Source organism: Eretmochelys imbricata, chromosome 1, assembly GCF_965152235.1.
Source record: "Eretmochelys imbricata isolate rEreImb1 chromosome 1, rEreImb1.hap1, whole genome shotgun sequence".
In the NCBI taxonomy this organism is placed as follows: domain Eukaryota; kingdom Metazoa; phylum Chordata; order Testudines; family Cheloniidae; genus Eretmochelys; species Eretmochelys imbricata.
The window spans coordinates 240,775,481-240,801,225 of record NC_135572.1 but is presented as its reverse complement, the minus strand read 5'-3'; the positions used below and the strand labels follow the sequence as shown (position 1 = coordinate 240,801,225).

General features: G+C 38.5%; 1 protein-coding gene across 13 annotated transcripts in view; it reads left to right on the top strand.

The window, feature by feature from the left end:
• Positions 1 to 25,745, top strand: part of C2CD5 (C2 calcium dependent domain containing 5) — a 132,206-nt gene that overhangs the window by 52,182 nt on the left and 54,279 nt on the right. For 7 of the 13 annotated variants that reach the window (XM_077826425.1, XM_077826393.1, XM_077826434.1 and 4 more), the window contains 2 exons: positions 21,062 to 21,176; positions 24,927 to 25,115. In XM_077826425.1, the coding sequence (XP_077682551.1) occupies positions 21,062 to 21,176; positions 24,927 to 25,115 (304 nt within the window). The remainder of the gene's footprint in view (positions 1 to 21,061; positions 21,177 to 24,926; positions 25,116 to 25,745) is intronic. The other 6 variants (XM_077826416.1, XM_077826401.1, XM_077826495.1 and 3 more) reach the window with 1 other exon arrangement.

The window sequence follows — 25,745 nt, the reverse complement described above, 5'->3', positions numbered from 1 at the left end:
TATAGTAGAGGAAGCACCACCAGATAATGGAAGAAAAACAGTTAGGTACTGTAGGAGCAGAACTATGACAGGACGGAATCTAAGACACTTGTGTAGATCCAGTGGGCTGAGTTGATCCATCATGTCAAAGTACAGTACTGAGGCCAAACTGAATGAGAAGAGAGAAGAGTCATCATCAAGTGAAAGGAAGTTGTTAATTAGAGACCACTTTCCATGTACTAAATTATATATAGTTTTAATATTCACATTTTTGTTTTGTTTTCATTTGTTTGTTAACACGCTTTAACACCCATTTCATCTTCCTCGTCAGGGAACTGCTCCAACAGAATCTCCTTAACTCCAGTGACCTGAAAGACAAAGGAGAAAATAGTGTTAGGGTATCCCCTATTTTTTTCCTATCTTTCTAGCCCCAAAATACCTCTTTATAAACTTATTTTTGATGTTTGAAAATCCTCCATAAGTCTAGTTTTGTATTTGAGGTGATGGGGGATTGGCTTGACTGGGATTTGATCCCATAGATACAGTAACTAAACATATAAACAGAGGGATTTCTTTCACAGAAATCAAACTTAATTATAGTGTACATATGAACTGCATTTCATGTTGCCATCTGGTGTACAAAGATGACAATGAAAAATTCAGTACAACAGAAAATGGCATAACATGTTCATAGCTGTCAAACATCAGAACATGTAGAAACAGCAAGATTTTAAGTGTGAGCACTTGTAGCCTTTTTCTTTAAAATCTCTGATTTGAGCTGATACATTTGTGTGTGATGGTGTGACTATTCAGAGTTAAGGCAGCTGTCAGAGGGTTATGTGACTGGAGTGAGTGATAAGAATCCTTTCTACATCTAAATTGACCTTCGGCTCTCCAAAATTAGTTAGTAAAATTTGTGGGTTTTAACCTTTTTATAATATTTAATAAAAATGATAATTTTCTACAGACATAGTTTGGAGGGTTGAATCTCCCTTTCATTTTTATGGCTAATGACAATGTTGTTTCAATGTTTATTTGTACATCAGATTTACCCTGAAATTAATGAGATTATTTCTTACTTTGGAAATCTTCATTACTTTCCTTACAGATAATTTTGACTCAGTGGCTAGATTATCTGGCAGATGTTAGTCCTTTCTTTCTTTTCATTGTACGTTTAGATTCAAGATTTATAATTCAGTAAACAGTGACTTAAAAAGAGACAGTTTATTTAGTTTTAATCTCTGCTTAAAGTGATTCTGTTAGGAGCTAAGTACACTAATTTTAAAACTCTCCTTAAATTAAAGCATTGCATAAATTCTTTGGGAGCCAAATTCTCTTTTCAGTACACCAACAAAACTCTGTTAAGTCAGTGTAATTGCACCACTATGACAAAGGTCACAGTTTGTGTTTGCATAATTAAATGGAAAAGTGGCAGATCACTGCTTACCCATTATTGCATAACATCACTATTCATACACACGGACTCTTTAGGTTTGGAAATATGGGCCCTGATCAAAGCCTATTGAAGTCCATGAGAATTCCCTCATTGACTTCATTGGGTTTTGGATCAGACGTAAGATGATAGAGGATGATGGGGCAAAGGTGGAAATATGTGCAAGCCTCAAAAGGGCAATTAGAAAAGAACTAGAATGGGCACAGCAGAAATCATTGAATATAAAACTTAGAAAACTTTCAGGAAAGTGTAGCTAAATGTGTAGTTAAGACTACCCACAGGTGGTTTATTTATGCAACTAGAACTGAGATGGCAGATAACCCAAGGTCTGATTGACCTTGGCAGCATTACAGAAATGACTCTGTAAACATTAACGATCCTTGAATAATTTTTCCAATCTATTCAACATAACAGATTTTCCTTCCACTTGTTTTTCTATCTGCTGTTTTCCTGCTTCATCTGTATTTTCTTTTAAAACAAAAATTTATAATTCCACTCCAGATTTATCTTAAAATGTTTATGTCCTACCCTTAATTTTTCTAGGGATACTGCAGCTATTCAGGCTTGTATTCCTTTTCTGTTGAATAGAATTGTGGTTGACTCCACTATACAATGTAACTCTGACTTTATGCAGTAGTACTTTATTCAGTGTTTTTAAAGAACTGCAAAAGCTTGTTAATATATACTCGCTTAGGGCTTGATCCAACTCCCATTGAAGTCAATGGAAATGCTTCCATTAACTTCACTGGGCATTAGATTTGGACGTTTAGAGTAGGGGTCCTTGCCTTTTTTATACAAGAGCATACTGTGGCACCAACAGCTGTGATTTTGGAGGCTTTGTGAACATAATGTGTAAGAGCATCAGGAACTTAAGCATGCATAGGAAATGTAGAGGTAACATATCCTTGTGAACAAATCCATCTTATTTCTGTAACTGTGCACTGATGTAAGTTGCCTCTTTCTTGCTGACTACTGTGTATAGCATTCTTTCTATATAAGACTTTTAGAGTTCCTATTCTGCATTGGTGTCAGTAGGAGAAGTTGAGTCCCTTTGTGTTTGCAATTCTATGCATAGTCTTCATAAAATAGTTTTAGGATAGCATGTTTCTAATTCCTGCCCCAAAGCCATTTGTTATTTCAAACCAACACGATAACAAGCCCTGTTGATGGGGGGAAGGAGTAGACGAGAGATATCTTGACTTTAGTAAGGCTTTTGATCTTGTCTCTTGTGACCTTATAGGCAAACTAAGGAAATATAGCCTAGATAAACCTACAATAGGGTGGGTGAATTTATGGTTGGAAAACCATACTCAATAGTTATCAGTGATTCACAGTCAAGCTGAAAGAGTATATATCAAGTGAGGTCCCACAGGGATCTGTCCAGGGACTAGTTGTATTCAATATCTTCATAAATGATTTGGATAATAGCATAGAGAGTATGCTTATAAGTTTGCAGATGATACCAAGCCGGACAGTGTTGCAGTCTCTTCGGAGGACAGGATTACAATTCAAAATGATCTTGACAAACTGGAGAAATGGTCTGAAATAAATAGGATGAAATTCAATAAGGACAAATGCATAGGACTACACTTAGGAAGAAATAATCAACTGCACAAATACAAAATGGGAAATGATTGCCTAGGAAGGAGTACTGCAGAAAAAGATCAGAAGGTTATAGTGTATCACAAACTAAATATGAATTAACAATGTAATCTTGTTGCAAAAAAATCAAACATTCTTCTGGGGTGCATTAGCAGGAGTATTGGAAGCAAGACATCAGAAATAATTATTGTACTTTACTCAGCACTGATAGGGCCTAAATTGGAGTTCTGAGGACCACACTTTGGGAAAGATGTGGACAAATCGGAGAAAGTCCGGAGGAGAATAACAAAAATGAAAAAAGGTGTAGAAAAATGACCTATGATGAAAAATAGAAAAAATAATTGGGTTTGTTTAATCTGGAGAAGAGAAGATGGAAGGTAGACATAACAGTCTTCAAGTATGTAAAAAGTTTTGAGGAGGAGGGTGATAAATTGTTCTCCTTATCCACTGAGGACAGGACAAGAAGTAATAGTCTTAAATTGCAGAGTGGAAGATTTAGGTTGGACATTAGGAAAAACTTCCTAATTGAAAGGATAGTTAAGCACTGGAACAAATTACCTTAGGAGGTTGTGGAATGTCCATCATTGAAGGTTTTTAAGAATAGGTTAAACAAATGCCTGTCGGGGATGATCTATATATTTAATCCTGCCTCACTGCAGAGGACTGGATTAAAGGACGTATTGAGGTCCCTTCCAGACCTACATTTTTGTGGGTCTCTGGTTTATTAGATATTGAAATACTTGGTCAGTGTTCATTTTTAAGGTGTGCACTTATCTGGGTTTGTTTAATCTTTTAGACAGAGCTTGTATGTAATTGGTTTTGCTATACTGTTTATATACTAAATACACTTAAATAATATGGAGAGTAGAAAACGGGCTTTATCTTCTAACAGAGATAGCTCTATTTTAAGGTAATGCTGTCATTTGAAGGTGTTTTTAAATTATACTATTCATTGTGCCTGGATGATAAAGCAATAGGTATATGATAAATTAGGTATTTTTCTTCAACAACTAGTTTGCTCCAAAGCAACAGTTGCAAACTTTGTCCCTGATATTATACCGGGATCCACTACTCCTATGCCCCTCTAGAGTCCCACTGACTTCATTGTGGAGATTTGTGCTCATAGACTTTAAGGTCAGAAGGGACCATTATGATCAATCTAGTCTGACTTCCTGCACAACACAGGCCACGGAATCTTAGCAACCCACTCCTGTAACAAACCCCTAACCTATGTCTGAGCTATTGAAATCCTCAAATCGTGGTTTAAAGACTTCAAGTACAGAGAATCCTCCAGCAAGTGACCCGTGCCCCATGCTGCAGAGGAAGGCGAAAACCCCCCATGGCCTCTGCCAATCTGCCCTGGAGGAAAATTCCTTCCTGACTCCAAATATGGCGATCAGCTAAACCCTGAGCCACATGGGCAAGACTCACCAGCCAGACACCCAGAAAAGAATTCTCTCTAGTAACTCAGATCCTATCCCATCACAGGTCATTGGGCATAGCTACCGCTAATAGTCGAAGATCAACTAATTGCCAAAATTAGGCTATCCCATCATATCACATCCCTTCCATAAACTTATCAAGCTTATTCTTGAAGCCAGATATGTCTTTTGCCCCCACTGCTTCCTTTGGAAAGCTGTTCCAGAACTTCACTCCTTTGATGGTTGGAAACCCTCATCTAATTTCAAGTCTAAACTTCCTGATGGCGAGTTTATATCCATTTGTTCTTGTGTCCACATTGGTACTGAGCTTAAATAATTCTTCACCCTCCATGGTATTTATCCATCTGATATATTTATAGAGAGAATCATATATGTCCTCTCAGCCTTCTTTTGGTTAGGCTCAACAAGCCAAGCTCTTTGAGTCTCCTTTCATAAGACAGGTTTTCCATTCTTCGGATCATCCTAATAGCCCTTCTCTGTGCCTGTTCCAGTTTGAATTAATCTTTCTTAAACATGGGAGACCAGAACTGCACACAATATTCCAGATGAGGTCTCACCAATGCCTTGTATAATGGTACTAACACCTCCTTATCTCTACTGGAAATACCTTGCCTGATGCATCCCAAGACCGCATTAGCTTTTTTCATGGCCATATCACATTGGCGGCTAATAGTCATCCTGTGATCAACCAATACTCTGAGGTCCTTCTCCTCCTCTGTTACTTCCAAGTGATGCGTCTCCAGTTTATAACAAAAATTCTTATTAATCTCTAAATGCATGACCTTGCACTTTTAACTATTAAATTTCATCCTATTGATATTACTCCAGTTTACAAGGTCATCCAGATCTTTCTGTATGATATCCTGGTCCTTGTCTGTATTGGCAATACCTCCCAGCTTTGTGTCATCCGCAAACTTTATTAACGCAGTTCCGCTTTTTGTGCCATGGTCAGTAATAAAAAGATTAAATAAGATTGGTCCTAAAAACTAATCCCTGAGGAACTCCACTAGTAACCTCCTTCCAGCCTGACAGTTCACCTTTCAGGGTGACCCATTGTAGTCTCCCCTTTAACCAGTTCCTTATTCACCTTTCAGTTTTCGTGTTGATCCCCATCTCTTCCAATTTAGCTAATAATTCCCCATGTGGAACCGTATCAAATGCCTTGCTGAAATCGAAGTAAATTAGATCCACTGCATTTCCTTTGTCAAAAAACCTGTTACCTTCTCAAAGAAGAAGATCAGGTTGGTTTGACATGATCTTTTGTAAAACCATGTTGTATTTTGTCCCAATTACCATTGATCTCAATGTCCTTAACTATGTTCTCCTTCAAAAATTTTTCCAAGTCCTTGCATACTACAGATGTCAAACTAACAGGCCTGTAGTTACCTGGATCGCTTTTTTTTCCCTTTCTTAAAAATAGGGACTATGTTAGCAATTCTCCAGTCAGATGGTACAACCCCGAGTTCACAGATTCATTAAAATTTTTTGCTAATGGGCTTGCAGTTTCATGTGCCAGTTCCTTTAATATTCTTGGATGAAGATTATCTGGGCCCCCCTGTGCTAGAGGATTTTGATGCAGAGGTGTGGGGCCTTCAACAGTTTCAAGTTAATAACTGAAAGTCTGGAAAAAATGAAAAAGAGCTTAATATTTCAGTCTGGCACTTAATTTGGACCTGGTCCACTGAGAACAAGTGTTTTTTGGCTTTTTGAAGTTTGCAAATGTAAACGTTTAAAAATTACATATTGGTCATTCAATTATCATTACCATTTTTGACATTCATTGCTACAAATAATAAAATATTGTAACATTTCTGCCTTAAAACTGCAAGGGCTATTCTAATCAGCAGAAAGTCAAATTTTAAAAGTGCATATATATATGAAACATACTTTCAATGCTCTTTTTAAAATTGTTACTTGTTTATCTTGGTGAGGGTCTTTATCTTCAGTACTGTTGCAATCACACCCTGTAGCAGTCTCCTTGAACTCTAAATTAGAAGACTATCTATTCATGTCTGCATTGCTGGGATTACTGGGGGCTAGATCGTTTTAAAATAGATAACAGTAACTGGCTTATTCTAGTTAATGCCGGTTACTGTCAGACCCCCAGTATGTAGATAAAGTAGGATTATTTTACTAGCAGACTGCTTGCCTGTGTTAGAGCTGGCAATGTAAACAGATTATTTACTTGAACTATTGCCAGCTGATGGAGAACTGTCCCTTTGAATTTGTTTTTATTACTTATGACTTCCAAACAGACTAAATCATACTTCGTTCTGTCCAGGTGATTCCTGGTTGTATAATGCCAAGGTAGAACATCTTTTGTGATTTGTAGTGTGTTGCTGATGTATGAACTGTTGAGCCTTAGAGGCAGTCTTTTTTTCAGTGCCAGCAGTCAAACTGTCATCTTCCCCTTGGTATTTGCAACATTCTGCTTAGAATTCTAAAGTTAATGTATGTTAGTTCACAGCTGTGATGTCACACCAATGACCAGTGAAAACCATCACCTATTTTAAGTATTTAGAAGGTGTCTATCACTTAGGTATCTAAGCATCTGGTCAAAAACTGCTTAAGTGGCATGCAAGGAGCACGTGCAGGGGGAGCTATTAGAATATGGAGTTAGGGTAAGACAGTAATAGAAACCATTTTGGAGTTTCAGGTTGGAGAGAGAGTCAGGCATTAGGCAGCCTAATCAGGGATGAACCCAGAGGCCCATTTTTGAATTGAAGGGTTATAATTTTATTTTAGGTTATGGTACTTGCAATCTCCATGATAAGTTCTAGAACCCCTTAATAGAACTATAGCTCCATATTTCATACTTGCCTGCTGTTAAACTCAGTCTTGTTTACAAGAAGACAAATACCTATTAGTGCAGAAATTACGGAGATGCTGATTGCTTAAGATGAGTCCTGTTTACACTTAACACAGAGAATCAACTTCTTTGTTTTGTATGAAAAATATATTGTATCCTCCGCAAGTATACAGCACTTACTCCTTCAATACAGAATGAATTTTCTGGGAATTTACAAGTAAATAGATTAATTAGTTTGAGTTAAAATTGATTAAATTAGGTCCTTAAGAAATTAGGCATCTGTCAGTCTTTTCAAAAAGAAAAGGAGTATTTGTGGCACCTTAGAGACTAACCAATTTATTTGAGCATGAGCTTTCGTGAGCTACAGCTCACTTCATCGGATGCATACCGTGGAAACTGCAGAAGACATTATATACACACAAAGACCATGAAACAATACCTCCTCCCACCCCACTGTCCTGCTGGTAATAGCTTATCTAAAGTGATCATCAAGTTGGGCCATTTCCAGCACAAATCCAGTTTTCTCACCCTCCGCCCCCCCCCACACACAAACTCACTCTCCTGCTGGTAATAGCCCATCCAAAGTGACCACTCTGTTCACAATGTGTATGATAATCAAGGTGGGCCATTTCCTGCACAAATCCAGGTTCTCTCACCTCCTCACCCCCCTCCAAAAACCACACACACAAACTCACTCTCCTGCTGGTAATAGCTTATCCAAAGTGACCACTCTCCTTACAATGTGCATGGTAATCAAGGTGGGCCATTTCCAGCACAAATCCAGGCTTTCTCACCCCCCCACCCCCGGGGAACACACACACAAACTCACTCTCCTGCTGGCAATAGCTCATCCAAACTGACCACTCTCCAAGTTTAAATCCAAGTTTAACCAGAACGTCTGGGGGGGGGGGGGCACAAGGGGAAATAGGCTACCTTGCATAATGACTTAGCCACTCCCAGTCTCTATTTAAGCCTAAATTAATAGTATCCAATTTGCAAATGAATTCCAATCCAGCAGTTTCTCGCTGGAGTCTGGATTTGAAGTTTTTTTGTTGTAAGATAGCGACCTTCATGTCTGTGATTGCGTGACCATAATTTCGTGTTATAATTCTTGACATCTGATTTATAACATTCATAAACCAGTCGGAGAACACTTCAATCTCTCTGGTCACGCAATCACAGACATGAAGGTCGCTATCTTAAAACAAAAAAACTTCAAATCCAGACTCCAGCGAGAAACTGCTGAATTGGAATTCATTTGCAAATTGGATACTATTAATTTAGGCTTAAATAGAGACTGGGAGTGGCTAAGTCATTATGCAAGGTAGCCTATTTCCCCTTGTGCCCCCCCCCCCCAGACGTTCTGGTTAAACTTGGATTTAAACTTGGAGAGTGGTCAGTTTGGATGAGCTATTGCCAGCAGGAGAGTGAGTTTGTGTGTGTGTGTGTGTTCCCTGGGGGTGGGGGGGTGAGAGAGCCTGGATTTGTGCTGGAAATGGCCCACCTTGATTACCAAGCACATTGTAGGGAGAGTGGTCACTTTGGATGAGCTATTACCAGCAGGAGAGTGAGTTTGTGTGTGTATGGGGTTGGGGGGGTGAGAAAACCTGGATTTGTGCTGGAAATGGCCCAACTTGATGATCACTTTAGATAAGCTATTACCAGCAGGACAGTGGGGTGGGAGGAGGTATTGTTTCATGGTCTCTGTATGTATATAATGTCTTCTGCAGTTTCCACGGTCTGCATCTGATGAAGTGAGCTGTAGCTCACGAAAGCTCATGCTCAAATAAATTGGTTAGTCTCTAAGGTGCCACAAATACTCCTTTTCTTTTTGCGAATACAGACTAACACGGCTGTTACTCTGAAACCTGTCAGTCTTTTGTTAGTCCTAAATGAGAATAACAGTTGAATAATACAGACTCTCTCAAACTTTTTTGTGTATGAATTGTATTTGAAGAAATTAGCTTATAATTCAACTAAGTTATTAATGATGGTTGTATCTAATTACTATGATTATGTAGGATATAGACAGGGTCAGTTCAATAGCTAAGGTGACTTAATTGGGGCCATTGTGTCATCAGCGGTAACTGAGCTAATTATCACGCTTCCTCTACACCCAATTTGCTTATAGCAATTCATTTGTTGTAATGACTCAGTGGTATGAGAAATACTGGCCACATGTGTCAGGAGTTCTTAATGGATAGATTTACTTGGCCTACCTGTCACTGTTCTCTGAAGATTCCATGCATACTAACATGGATATTTGGCTTAAAAAGCTCTCTCTGACACTGCTGCTGGAGTTGCTCTGTGTTTGAGACAATACTGCTGAGGGAACTGAACTAAGAGCACAGAAGCTTCCTGTAAAGCATGGGACTCAAGAAACTGAGCTTTCCCTGCCCCATCTTCATATAGCACCAGTGTCACTAACACAGTTCTGTAAACCTGTATGTGAATTTCAAGACCAGATTCACCACTGCTTTGACTACTTTGTGCTACTCTGGTAATGTAAAGCAAAAGTAAGCCCATCTTAAATGGCTTGTGGGTTCTGGCTGCTTTGCACTGCATTGGCATACTAGTGCGGTGGTTCTCAACCCGGAGTATGTGTTCCCCTGGGTGTACTCAGAGATGTTTCACGGGTACATCAACTTATCTAAATATTTGCCTAGTTTTACAACAGGCTACATAAAAAAACTAGAGAAGTCAGTACAGATTAAAATTTCATACAGACAATGACTTGCTTATACTGCTCTATCTACTATACACTGAAATGTAAGTACAATATTTATATTTCCGTTGATTTATTTTATAATTATATGGTAAACATGAGAAAGTAAGCAATTTTTCAGTAACAGTGAGCTGTGACACTTCTGTATTTTTATGTCTGATTTTTATAAACAAGTAGTTTTTAAGTGAGATGAAACTTGGGGTATGGAAGACAAATCAGACTCCTGAAAGGGGAACAGTAGTCTGGAAAGGTTGAGTCACTGTGTTAGTGAATTTGCCCTTAAAATTTAAAACAACAACAAACAAACAAAAATGTAAGGGTGATACTACTTGTCTTCAGAACATTAGAAATATTGCATGAGAGCATTCTCTTTGGGTTTCTTGTGTAATTTTTGTACTGGAATTTTTAATAATTTTTTTAAAAATGTAGGAAATTCTTGACAAAAATCTTGTATCAGTAACTTAAGGGTAAAATACATTATAGGGACACTGTAATATGTCCAAAGCAAAACATTAGAAACCTAAAATTAAAGGAATCAGAACATGTTAAGATAAAAAATGCACACTTAAGTCATTCAAACAACATTAACTGCCCTGTAGTTATGTCCTGAGAGGAAATATATATATAAAATCTGTGTCTTTAAAAAACACTTTTAGCGGATCTGGGACCACAAATACTAAAAATACCTTGATCATAATTGTAAACATGATATTGCCCTTAACCTTAATTCTGAATTTTCTAGGTTTATAATAGCTGGTTTTCGGAATAATTACAACATCCCTAGAATGTAGTTTACCCAAAGATTAGTGTTACTTACACTCAACAAATTCTATGTTAATGTTTTTTGTCTGGGAATAAATATATTAGGTAGGTGCACTTTCAGTTATGCATACTGTTTCTCTTTAATACAGTACTACATGTTATAAAGAACTTTCTGATGTTCTGTTTGCCTGAATAGTTTGGGACATATTAAACAAAAATGAGGTGTTCAATGTTGTCCTTTATACTATTACTTGAATTTTTATAATTCCTTCCACTCAAGGGTTTTTAAAGCACATTTCAAACATTTAGTAAGACCATCAACATCTTTGTAAGGTAGTATTTTGTTTTAGGGCAAACTGAAGCACAAAGAAGTGATTTGCTGAAACTCACAGAGCAAACCTGTAACAGAACTGGAATTAGAATTAAAGAGTCCTGTCAGTAAGAACTACTAGGCCCCTATTCTAAACACTTTTTTATCTAACTAATCTGTCACATTTGTAAAAGAACCCGTTACTCTGGTATCTAGGCACTGAATAGGATTTAAGATTTAAATGTGGGTGATGTACTCTCTCCCCAGGGACTGAAATGTTTCAGTTGAGGATGGGGGATAATTATTTTGAATAATATGTTAAATAGCTTGGGTGCTTTATTTTAAACACAAGCTGTCTGTCAGATATTCATAAATGAAGTCTGATTTATGTGAAAAGGGTTTAGCTCTGATTCACCTAAGGCATAGCATAGAGGATTTTCCCGATTTGTTTCGGAAGAGTTACTAATACTCTAGCTTTTAGGACTAAATCACTATATACCAATTAAATTTCAGAACTATTGTTTTGAAGCCTCCAACTTCTTCATGTAGGTGGTTACCACTCTTAAAATACTTGCTCTACTCCTGTATGCATGTTCCAAAGTTTCACAAGTGCAGCCCTTGTTCTGAGTTTGGTTTTGGTTCTAACGATTACTTACTTCCTGTGAGTGTCAGTTATCCATTTGAGAGATCAGTAAGATGAAAAAATATGAATAATTGAAAGGAAATGTGATTCTATTTCAGTAAGTAGTATCTATGCCCATTTAATTTAATTCAACACAGCTTTATTTTGTATATCATCTTTCTTACAGAATGAATCCCAAAACAATTTACAAAGTTAAATAGTAAAAAATAGCAGAGGGAGAGGGATTGTAATACAGACAAGGGATAGAAGATGATCTCCTTCTCGTTCAGCAGCCCCTAAAAGAAATAGGAGGATGGTGAAGTAAGAATTCACCATCTCTAACTTCAAGGAATGCTAATTTAACTTACTGGCTTATTTATATTTGTATTATTCTACTGTAAATGAGCACCCACACAGTTCTCTGGGTGTCCTTCGCAGTCTTTTAAAAATACACATGCTTCAGTTACCTCAAGATCAAATAAATTAACCTTGCGACAACATAAATATAACAAAAATAATTAACTTCCTCACAAAATCCTCATCAGACTTTCACGCCGCTGCTGCCCAGACCTATACATCACTTCTCTCCTTATAATTGTGAGAGAAAACATAGGCCTTGCAGCACACCCAAAGGCTAACAAGCTTGGGCTTTTACAGACCAACAGGGGAAGCAAGTTCCAAAGGTTTGGGGTCCTAATGGAAAATGCCCTGCCATCCATCCCCTCTCTGTCCTACCAGTGGAGTTTCATCGCAGGCATCTTCCCTGATGCAATTATGGCAGGGCATTGCAGGGCAAGAGGTGGTATCTTAGGCCCCTTCCTTTAAAGGCTTTCATGCAACGTAATACACTGTGAGTATCCCCATTGAAGTCAATGGGACTATTCACAGAGCAAAAACCGAAGCATGTACATCAATCATTGCAGGACCAGGGCCTGGTTGTAGGCCACTTTAGGGTTTTATGGGTTCATACCACGATCTTAACATCAAACTTGAGACCAACAGGCAGCTGGTGCAGATCAGAATACAGGTTTAATGTGTTCACAAAAAGACAACCTGTTTAATACCAGTAAGTGAGCCAGTGAATTCTGGACCTGCTGCAGTTTCTGGATGATTTAGCCCCATATAAAGCTATTGCAGTAATCTAAACTTGAGATGACAGGGATGGAAAGGTCTGCATCTGGAAGAAACAAATGCAACCTCTTAATCATCCGTAGGAGGAGAAAAGTTGACTTGGCTGTAGCAGCTGCCTGACTTTCAAGTAGCAACTGGGACTCTAAGCTGACCCCTATATTGTGAACCTGCTCAACAGAAGGCAGACATAATCAAAGGAAATTATCCCTGCCATCCTTTTCTAGTTGCTTCTCCTCACCAATTAAAATCACCACAGTCTTATGTGGATTGAATCTCAGCCAGCTGGCCTTCATTCACACTTCAGCCTCCCTTGGACATTGAGCAGTACAATTGATTGTTCCTGCTAGGTCACTGGAGTTGGCGAGAGAAAGCTGTATCATACTGAAGATGCTGTGATCAGTGCCTCTTCACTAAAACTCCCAGTAGTCTCAGGCACATGTTAAAATAGAATGGGTGACAAGTTGGAACCCTGCAGGACCTCCAGGTATGATACATACCTGATGTTCAACCATCACCAGAAGGAGATCACCTCCCAGTGATGCAAGAACTGTGTCTGTACCGTAACAAGAGTCAAGGAGATGTGAGGCAACTGGGCACTGTGAGAGTTGGCTCACTGCAGGACTTCGAATAATCTTAACCTCTCAACCAAAAATGCCAGCATTGATACAGGCCAATAGTTGGCCAACTTTTTTGTGTCAAGCAATAGTTTCTTGAGTATAGGAAGCAGCCAGCCTACCCTCCTCATGGAATATTGACAAATTCTATCAATGGACCCAGTTCAGGACATGGGCTTCAAGCACAATTTGATGGCCAAAGTGTTTCCAACACTTCCTGTTTATTACTGTGAATAAACCTGGGTGAAAACTCAGCTGAAGAAAAATTGGTGTTTGTTCCTTCCAGCATGTACTCTGCTGTAGATATAGAAAGTTCTGATTTCATTGGCAAAATGAGAAGAAACTTACTTGCTGTGGAAGGTATTCTAATCAGCTGTAGGCCATTAACTAAACTGCCTACCACCAATAACACAGGATTTTTCAAACACCTTGTGTATGCAAAGGATAGTTTCTCCGTGACCATCACAGCATAAAATTTTTAAATGTTTGTTGCAGTCAATCCAATTCAAGATGGGATTTCCACCATTGGTATTGTAGCTTTCTTCCCTCTTGCTTCAGTTGTTGCAGGCCATTGGTATAACATGGTGATCTGTGAGGTCAAAACCAGCAGAGAAGATGCCTAGGGTGCATTTTATCCATAATTATTTTTAACAATTCCTGTTTGTCTTCTCACCAGTTTACAAATGTATGACATTTGCACCTACAGAGAAGTAGTGTGTTATGGATATTCAAGAAGTCTAGAATGTAATAATGTAATTCAGCAGTGTGTTGTGTGTGTTTGGGGTGGTGCACTATGTTTGCTCCTTCCTGTTTTAGACGACTACTGTATCTGTGTGTAGAACCTTGAATATTCTTCCCCTCTAGCTTTTTTTCATTGTTTTCACACCCTCTACTGTAGAGAAGTGTTGCATCCATCCGAATTTTAGCCTACGATGTCTTGAGTGGACTGTTATCTAATATTCTTAATGCTGCTTCTTAATTGATTGAAGAGGTTGCTGTTCTGCAAAATTGCTCCTGAAAGAGAGTTGAATTTCTTGCCTTAGTAGCACTTGTGGCTTGAGGAGTGAAGGACTGGGAATCCAGCTTGATCTCATATGGCAATGCAGAGCACTACCACAAAACCATTAGTTGAGCACTGAATATTTTGTCTATTGTGTAAGCTTTGAAAATGAACATTTTACGTTTTCTTAGCTTTTTCATTTGCTAGTATGCTTACACTGGTTTTGCTATTTTAGTGTATTCTAGGTGGTTTGGGTTTATCAGTTACAGAAACCGGATAAAGTAATTTTATCATCAGAAGCAATGTTTTTATCCCCACATCTTAATTTTAGTGATGGACTGAGATTTTCAAACCAGAGATGGATTAGAAAATCTGTCTAGAAAGTTTAGATTCCTCTCATTCTACAGTAGGTTCAGTTCAAGGTACCCTCTGTCTGTCAGTGTATATGGATAGGGCCAATTTGGGAGTGTGTGTATGTGGAGGAGTTGGGCCCTTTTTACATATGGTGCGTGTCTAGTAATCAAAAGATTTTAGAATCACAGTAGAAAGTCTTAGTTGTGCATAGGGTCACTAAGGGTCAGAAAAGATCCTAAGATCTGTTCTTGGGCTGGAGACCAGAGGAGAGTTCCTGTAAACAAAACAGAGGTCTGTTTCCCAAAAATGCACACTGCAAAATACACTATTGCATTGTATTGGAAATCTTCTCCAGTACCAGAGCAGCAGATAAGCTAACTGCTACCATCAGTGGAAAAAGGAGTGATCATGCTTTTATCTGCACCATACTCTAGAGGTAGGATCTCTTCCCCCACACCTCTACTCTTCACTCTCAAGCCTGGTTAGAAGCATTTGACAGAAAGAAGTTCTGAGAGGTGGGGGCAAGGGAGTTCAAGTTACAGTGCAGAAGAGAGCCACTCTGTCCACCCCTACAATTTTGAGGTTACAGTAGCCCTCACTGCTACTGAATCCCTGCCCCACAAGGTATATGGTGATGGATCTGCATAATGAAAGATCCAGAGATTGATTTTGAAAGATATAATTACTCTTCCAAGCTCCACTCTTTTGAGACATCAGCAAGAAATGCCACTCTCAGTAGATTTGTGAAAATCCTTCATAATAGGATTGTTCTTCTCCTTTCTTAATGCTGACATTCTAAATTTTCATTATTAGACTTCAGTGTTAATACACAGTTGAAATTAACTGCCGCAGTTGATACTTCATAGAGCTATTATTTAAGCTTGTCTGCAGATTCTGCCCAGACATCTCTGCATCAATTTACATTCAGTTGATATTTTGATGGCTATGTTTGCAATTTAAGGATTTACAGACTTAATTTTCTTTAAAAAGTTTAAATTCTCCAGTGCAAGATGGCAGCTCCCAGAAAATAGTACTGGCTCACTAAGCCTCTGAGAGCTGGTCTAATTTAACCCCTGGAAAGAAATGCGGGTCCCATGGAGGGAAGACCACAGGAATCTGGGCTCTGGAAATATACTCCCCCTTGCCACCCAGAACAGTAGAACTATACAGTTCTGCTCTATCTAGGGCTCTCCATCCAGGGAGGTGGCGACAGGATTTTGTCCTGTGTCTGTATACAAACTAACAGAGATCAAACTTGCATTCTAAAGTAAAGAACCAAAAGCTAAATTGACTGCAGTTGGAACTGATTGGAAAGAACAGTTGGGGCTCAAAATAACTTTATAACACAGTTGTGATGCATTTGTTTTTACTTTCCAAAACTGTTAAATAGTAAGTTTTAGACTTTTCAGTTGGAGCAGGATTTAGTTTGCACTGTCTCTATGAAGAATACCTTCCCATTTACATCATTTTTTCAGATCTTTCAGCTCTAGAAACAATATGCTTGTGCTTCCACGTAGATATAGGCATCATGCTGATGTTGAAACATTAATAGAAATGTGTTCTTTAATAATTAAATATTGACAATATCTGGTTTACAATAAAGGGCAGTTAAGAGCAATAGAATTTTTTGCAAACCTTTTGATTAAAGTTTTAGAAAACCCTTGCTAAACTATTTAATAGATTTGCTAGAAAAGCTTGTGATGGAGTGCTATGTATGCTTGCCTTTGCTTTCACCTAGAATTCAGGGCCATTACTTTCTGTAACCATTTCAGTGAGCTGCCATAGTTTTCAGTCTGTACTGTCACCTGATCCAAGCATGCGCCAAAAAATCCACCGTTTCTGGCTACTGTCTGCTGAATCTGCTTTGCGAACCCTTAGTTCTTTAAGCTTTTGCTTTAGCCAAAAACAAAACAGACACCCTTTTGGAGTGTACTGGACACATGCCATCCTGCTTCCCCTAACTCCTTTAATGTTTATGTAAATCCTTAGCTTTACTAAACTTGTAAATGCTACAATGGCATCCTCATGTGGAATTGTGTGGCTCATGTGTCAAAATAAAAGGCTGCTTGTGGTGAATATATTTGTCCAAAAAATATGAATGCCTACACATTGCACTGCATTCAGTGTTTTGTATCAATTACTATTCCAATGTCATGGTGTCTGACTTTAATTGTATAAAACCGTTTTGTATTTTAATATGCAAAGGTAAGTTTGTGTATACTAAATGTTAATACACAGTGTTTTATATATTTACAAATATATAAATTATCTTGGTTCACATTATCTTACCATATTTTGAAAAAAAAAATAGCCCTACATTTAAATGATACAAAAAGATCTCTTCATTCATATGCACTTGTTGACAAACATGGCTCCTGTGGGATTTCTTTTTAATCTTGTGCAATGGCAATAGGTTGACTTTTATCAATGGTATTGGGCCTGGGCCTGTTTCCCGTTGTCTGTAATGGGGAAAAAAGCTTTGACTTTAGCGGGAGTGGGATCAGGCCTATTATATTACTGTGAATTATAGTGCTTTTACTTTACATCTTACTATTCCTGACATGTTGACCAGAATCCGGGGAAAAAATAAGGGTAAAATGTTGTCTGAGCACCCCACAGCTAAAAAAAAATAGCTGTGAGTTTCTCGGGTGCTGGGACTGCATCCTCCTCCCATATAATATACAGTATTTTAAGGTGAAGTGAGTTGAAAAATTGCCTTGTAATCTTTTAGGAAGCTCACTCCTAAACTTTGTAATCCACATGCCCAAAATCCCCGTGGGGGAAAATGATATGTGGTACCAATGTGGGGACCCGTCATTATTTCTGCTTTTTCTGTTTCTCTTTGTCCACTTCCTTCTCTTATGGTTTTACTCCCACCCCATCCTTGTTTGTGTCACCTTACTGGTTGCATTTGTATTGCTCTTTCTTCTCTCACCTTTTTCTTTCCCTGTTTGTTTTTTTCTCCTGACTGTTCAATACTTTCTGTTTCCACACACACACCCTTTTTTTTGCTCTTTTTTTGTTTGAGAGTAAGCAGCAGCAGTAGCTGCCAAAATGTAACACTTTCCATACTTAAGGTTGCAGAGGGAAATTGATCAGCATTCTAGTAGAGCCTTTTGTATCAAACTCTTTATGCACGGCTGCAAAAAGGAACATACTAGGATCATGAGATTCTAGGCGCCCCTTCCCGCTCCCTCCCCCCCTTACCCCCCGCCTTTTTTGCAAATGTTTCTCTTGCAAAGTCATAATATATTGGAGGACTGTTTCATCAAATGAGTCTAGCTAAATACCTGTTGCCCACTCTAACTGATCAGGAAGTATAGTGAGTAGCTAATGTAGGTGCTTTGGTTGCACTGGGCTGTTGACTTGTGTAATATATATTTATTTTACATACATACACTCAGTCAAGTCAAGAAACTACAACATTAGTAAACTTAGTTATGTAATAGACGTACACATTAATAATTGAATTACTTGTCTTGATTGGGTTTGGGTAGAGGGGTCCCGCCTGAGGTTTTTACTACCTCTGGCACTTGCATCACTGGGAATATCCCTCAAGCCAGAGAGAGTTAGGGATGTGTTTGTTGCTTTTTCTTTTCTAACTGTCTCCCATTTGGCTGGCATTTGTAGCACTTTCCCTAGAGTTTGAAAGGACTACCTCCAGGGGTAAACTTAACTTAAAGGACTTACCGCTACGCCGGAGTCCTGAGCAGTGGGGCAGGGCCTCAAACGGAAGGGGACAGGGCCTCAACTGGAAGAGGTGAGACGGTTAAATTCCTGGGCCGTTTAAATAGAGATTTAAAGGGCCCGGAGTTCCAGCTACGGTAGCGGCAACTGGGAGCCCTGAGCCCTTTAAATCACTGCCAGAGCTACCCGCTGCGGAGGCGGCTGGGAGCCCCGGGGCTTGGGCAGCGATTTAAAGGGTCCAGGGCTCCGCTGTGGTAGTGGCGGCTGGGAGCCCCATGTCCTTTAAATCACCGCCGGAGGCCCGTACCGGCAACGCTACCCCAGGGCTTCGGCAGCAGGGCTCAGGCGGAGAGCTGGGAGCCCCAGGCCCTTTAAATCACCAGCCTGGGGAAGCGGGTACGGTCAGCACTGTACCAGCTCTTGCCGGCACACCGGACCGGACCGGCTTACTTTCACCTCTGACTACCTCTCTATTGTTCCCAGCTTCTGACAGGTGAAAAGCATGGGACCTCATTGAGGGTTTGAGTGCAATTTCTCAGTGCGATCCAGGTTTTCTGTGTTCAAACTTGCAGTCAAAATAGCTTTTAATAATGACATAACATTCCCACTAGTGAGAGCATAAAAAGCTTACACTGATGTTGCTGAAAGTGTATAACCAGTGTATTCACTTCTATGATTGCTAAGAGAAATACACTAAGAAGAGTATGTGGGTTTTTATTAGTAAACAAAATGGAACCCGCTCATAGTAAACTTGGTGTAATGAAACTTGATATATCGTTGTCAGTGAAAGTAACAAATTCCTTCAGCATGTAAATTGCAGTTCTGACTGTAGTGAATTCCTATGAAGAATGAAATTTGTGTGTGTGTGTATAATATATATTTATTTTACATACATACACTCACTCACTCACTCCACTATAAGATTTCCCTGTAGTTAATTTTTTGCTGTTTAACATTTTTGTTTTCTCTGAGGAAGCTTGCAGAGTTGTTACAATGTGATGGATACAAGCATTAAAAGTCAGGAATAATTGGAGAGCATGATGTAAGCCTCAGCAAAATACACTGTATTTCCCCCCCCAGAAATATCCTTTAAAGCTTTTTTTTATAGAAGAAATAATTGTTAGTTTCTATTTTAGATCTGCAGAAGTCTGATTCTAAAACAAAAGCTGAAGTGTATTTTAAAAGAAATACATTTTGCACAATAGTATTTTGGATTTAGTTCACAAATTTCCAAGCAGCTGCCTTTTTAACTTTGTGCGTTTATGTTGAATCTCAGTCCAATCATGGGCCTAATATGTGATGTATGGGTATTGCATACCATATATGCAAATATTCACCATGCTTCACTTGTAGTAAAACATTTACCTGGCCAGATCCCAGTATGGCACAGATTTTGGAACTGGTATTTTGGGCCCTAATCCTGCAGAGAGATCTGTATAGGCAAGTGCTTGTGCCTGTGCAAAGTTCCATTTACTTCAGTGGGACTCTGTAATCAGAAGGGTCCACGGAGGCAGATTCCTATGCAGCATCTGTGTATTTAGTGATTTATTAATCATATTTTGTTTATCAAAAATTGAAATGACTTTTTGTTATAGGTGCTGCAGACATAGCAATGCGGTCTTGAAAGAACAGGGAGCAATGTTGCAGAACCTCTACCAGAACTCCTATTGATCCACATGTAGAGGGTTTGCAGGATTAGAGTCTTGTTTAAAAAGTAATTGTTTTGCTATTTAAAGTAAATGAATGTTACTCAAAAGCTTTTTGGTAACACTTATTACTGCAGTTGATTGTCTAATATAAGAAGTATTCAGGAAGTGTAGATGGTCTTTTTTTTTTAATTCTTTGACCGTACCATATTATAAATTAATAAATTAGTAAAATTAATCTGGTTAATAACATCTGGATTCTAAATAAATAGTTTTTGAGAAATAAGAGTTTAAAACATACCCAGTTTCCTTAGCACAGAGGTACTGAAAATGCAGGTGAGATGTGGACCGCAAAGCTTTGTGTTGGCCTGTGACATACTCTTTAATATGGAGATGTGTTCAAAAGAGAGAAATCTTCTTGCAGCAAGATAAAATACAATAATTTGTTTTCACAAGCTGCAGCTCTGTATTAAAGATGAGGGCACTTATTAGGTAAAATCTACATCACTTTATGCAAATTTTGTGCAGCCCTCAGGCTCTTGGCAAGTTAATAATGTGACCTTTGAGTGAATAAAATTTGGAGCAGAGGCTACAACATTTTGGTTTCTGCTGCTGCAGGGACAGCAACAAGAACACAGCTAATCTAACCAATCCTATTTCCCCTGGTGAGAAACAAGGAAATAAATGGAACACGGCCAATGTTTTGTTATTGCTCAATAATAATAATAACATGAAGAAGAAATATTGTTTGCTAATTGGGAAAAGGACAAAATAGGTAGGGGGAAAAATTCAAGGTTGCAACTCCTATTACAACAAATTTAAGAATTTTAAAACAGCACTTAATAGATGGTTTAAAGTTTAATCACATACTACTTTCAATTGATGTGCTGCAGAATAGTGAACTGATTTATACTTTGTCTTTCAGATGAACCAGAGACACGAGATGCGTGGTGGGCGGAAATCAGACAAGAGATAAAATCCCATGCCAAGGCATTGGGTTGTCATGCTGTAGTGGGCTACAGTGAATCAACTAGCATTTGGTAAATCATGATGATTTGATTTTCTAAATGCCATAGAAAATAATCCTGTACTATCTTCTTAAAAATGGGGATAGAGAGCGCAAGACAGACGATAGTGTGTAGCATACCAGCTTTGAAGAGTTTACTAAAATATCTTTCATCTTAAGTTTCAAACTTGGGATAAACAGCTGTGTCTTCACATGTTTTTCAGAATTAATTCTGTAGCCATTGTCATAACTATTCCTTAGCATGCTACTGCTAGACTTTAAATCTACGTATTTGCTTTTGACAGTTAACATTAACTTGTCTAATTCTCAAGTTCACTAAATCTTATCTGCTAGAATGCCTGGACATTTTACTTAAATATGTTTTATAGTTATACTTTATTGTCAAGGAATGATTGATAGTTCAGAAGTAAAACACACTTTTAAGGCATGGAAGCAGGGGGTCTTTCTCTAGGCATTGCTTGTAAATTGAGCCAGATAATCTTGCCTCCTAGAGCCAGAGTACTGCTGGCTGAGTGTTCCTGTCCTGAATCTCTCTTTGGGATGTACTGACCATGATTTTTCTCCTCCAGTACCTCACAGAGAAAATAATGTGTGTAGCCTTTTGGGCCAAAATTTGAGGGATTGCATTTTTCCACTCCTGTGATACAGTAGCAGCACTTTCCTGGACAAAGACATTAATCTGGTCATAGTAGTGGCTTCATTCCACAAGTCTAACATTCCCCAAAATGGCAAAGACAGGTGGGCCTCTCAGAGATTGAGCCATAGGGAGAAGTTAGGTTCAACTGCTATGGCTCCAATAGCTTTGCTAGGCTGTCTCCATCCATCTGGAATTCAAGGGACACAGAAACAGAGTAGCCCTATTTATTTGAAAATATAACAACATACAGCCATCTCAGCTAGAAGCCAGAACTGTACTGACTTATCCCACACTTTGAAGGGTAAGAATATCTCACCTACCTTCTGTATTTAAGTGATTTATCACAACATTGGGGAGAACAATATGGAACCCTTGTATCTACTTCCAGCCTCCCTAGTCCACTGAAGGTCACATCCCACTCCAGCTCCAGAAAGTAACCTGAACAGGAATCCTGCTATCAGCCAAATACCAGGATATTCAAGTGGAATCAGTTACAGAGGATCAAGGAGAAGAGACCCACCTTCTCCCAAGGGAAATCAGAAACAGCTGATGATTGGCATCACCTTCATAATACCACAGTGGGAAAATTACCAGGTACATGTGAGCTTGATGGGCTGAGAGGTCTACCTAGGTTCCTTAGACATTCAAGCACCAAGGACTCTCTTGTCTGGCTCAGTTTCAAGTGGCCTTCCTAGTCCAAGACAAATATATTAGTAATTCCACACATTGTTAAAGCAGTATCATTGGGCAGGCGAAAAGGAATAGGAGCAAAACACACGTGGAGATGGCTCAAGTGCTATTCAGTATGGCAGAACCAAACCTCTAAATAAAAGTACATTTAAAAGGGATCCTAAACGTAAGAGCTAAGTGACAAAGCTAAAAAGAAACCAAGGGAGAATAGAGTCTCAAAGTGGAGGTTTTCAATTGGATAATTATGAACCTGGGTTGACTAGAATTAAAACTTTCACCTCCTCAAAACATCAGGGTCAGAATTTTCACTTCAGTTCAATTACTAGGTCAGAGAATAAAGACATTTGACAAGAATTTTTCAATGCTAGACTAAGTTTGAACATTTTCATTAAAAGTCACACAGGAAAGAGCACTTTTAGATGAGCACTTGTGCTGGGGGTTTTTCTTTTTCCCCCCAACTCAAGTCAACACCACAGTTCTACTGTTAGGTATTTTTTGGTTTTTGTTTTTTTTAAAGCCTGACCCAAGCCCCAGTAATCTCAAAATATTTGTGATGTTTTGACATCCTTTTTGTAGGTTTTGAGATGTGCCTCAGTGCTTCTATAACCTGCCTATTCATCAATGTCTAGTGTGGAGTTGCAGCATTGTTTGACAAACTCTTCTCAACGGTCTATTTGAACTATCTTTCTATGTTCTGGCTCTTAAGTTGACCTTCCAAATAGCTGTTGCCTTGGCTATGATGATCTTGGAACTAAGTATCCCCTCCACAGAGGAACTGTATTGTATATTTATATGGATGAAGCTGTCCTTAGACTTTCCTGCTGATGATGCATAGATCTCAAGAAGCAATCCTACCATCCATTTGATCCCATCCTAGCCGCCGGAAGGAATAAGCAATGTTTAAGATTTTGCCCTTAAAGAACAAAACCAGATGGAAAATCAGTCTCTATTTGCAGTGACAATGGTAAGCTGCAAAAGGAAGAAGGCATCCAAAGAGCACCTTCACAAGATGGGTAACGGGATGCAAGCATTGCTGCAGTATATAAGATGAGCAGACATGGACAATCTGAAAGCGTCATGGTAGTTTCCACCAGGTCCGTGGCCCCATTGTATGCTAAGGGGACTAGTGTGCTGGCTGAAGAAACAAACGTCTTTAACTTTCACAAGCTTTCCTTTTCTTCAGATTCAGCCTTTGGGAGTAAAATTCTCCATGCTGTGGTAAAGTAGGGCTTGTAGTGAAAATGGAAATCTGTTCATCTTGATTAGTCTTCCGATAAATAATATGAGTAGTTCAGTTCCATTATATTTTCTTTGTTAATACTTAACATAATTCATAATAAAATGTATGAATAAATACATACTATTCATAAATTTATAAATTCATAAAATTCATAAATTCATAAATCAGTTAATAGTATATTTTACACTTCGTTGGTAGGACTTTGAGTTGATAATACTTGTTCACTAATGGTGGAAGAATTAGATAGGGGTCCTCTGCTGATTTTCATTTCAACCTGTTTCCATGCCTTAAACAGGAAGGACTTGAGTATTTACAGTATTGGCCTGCCAGACATGCTGTATCTGTGTTGGGGGGATGGGGGTCAAGAGGAAGAATTACAGGTAAATAAAATAAATTAGGAAGAATTACAGGTAAATAAGACAAATTTCTCATTCTAAGAAAGGACGAAGGGTATCTCTTTGTTTTTCAGCATAATGGGTTTGATTTAGTGTTTACCTAGAGAGGCTTGGTTCACTGTCTAACATGTGTAAAATTGTAGACACATTAACTGTTGTGTGGTCTTTAACTGTTTAACTTTTAAACCAAGAATAGAGTATATCACTTAGATTAACACTGTTCTTACTTTAAAATTTTACTTTTTTTTTTTTTTTTTTGGCTGTCTTTTATCCCGAGTTACCAAGAAGCAACTTGTCAGTATTGCTTTGTAACTTCATTTTGACAATGAATGATATCAGGTGATGGGGGTTCTCAGCTCCCACCCTTAACTTTGGTAAACAGCTACACCTTGTCTGGAACATTCCCAGGCACTCTAATCTGTAGAATCCAAAAACTTTCTTAAATCTATATTTCCTGGGTAATCTAGTGGGCTGAGAACAGAAGTGGGAACCAAGAATTCCTGTTTTCAAATTCCACCTCCTACGTAGATTCTCTTTGTAGCTTTGGGCATGTCTCTAATCTATCTGCATCCATTTCTCTCCATTTAAAATGGGTGTAATACATCAAAAGACTATTTGTGTGGATTATTTGGTTAATTTGCTAGGTATTGTTATTACTGGTACCATGATTCCACTAAGGTTAACAGTTATATTTCATTCACTGTGGCTTTTGAACAAGCTTTTTAAATGTATGGCTTTAAAAAAAAGATATTTAACACCAGATCAGGAATTCACTTCTTTGTAATTCTTTTCTTTTTATAGTGAAGAGGTCTGTATTTTGTCCGCGTCTGGCACAGCAGCTGTACTGAACCCTAGGTTTCTCCAGGATGGCACCATGGAAGGCTGTTTGGAACAAAGGTTGTCATGGCAGCCTGGCTTCTTTTCCATAGGGTCAGAGAAGGGAGAGGTTGATTTTTTTCCTCAGAACCAAGATAGTTCTTCTCTATTAGGGTAGGTTACAGTGTTACAGTGCAGGATGCGGGACCAACCACTTTACTGATTTTCACTAACAACAACAACAGAAGTAATGGAACTCTGCACCAAATTAGATTTTCTGTTTTTATTTCTAACAGTCTGAATAAGGTAACATGTTTGACTACTAACCACAGAATTATAACTCAGTCTTTTCCTTTGCCACTCTTCACGTATCTTTCTTACCCTTGTTACACACTACAAAAAAGTGACAGTCATATGATAATTTGTATAAGCCAAATCTTGATTTGGCTCTAGTATGTGGACCATTGTCTTTGTTGTGTTCAATGGCTGTATAGAAAATAAAATAGCTTTGACTGTAAAACAGAAGTGAGTAAGACAAGCATTTAAAAATGCGTGTTTAAACTGAAGATTATAAACAAAATCATAAAGGTTGATGGAAAAGAAAATGAATTGGCTAACTAACACAAATTTTTGGCTGTTAGCTTTGTGTTTTTTGGGGGGGCTTGCAAAATAATTATTTTGCAGGCAGTCAAGATATGCAAACTGTTGCATGTCAGTAGGACTTTTTTGGTATCTTCACTGCAATAATAATCATATATCCTTAGGGATTAGTCAGTCCAAAAGATACAGTGCATCATGGCAAAA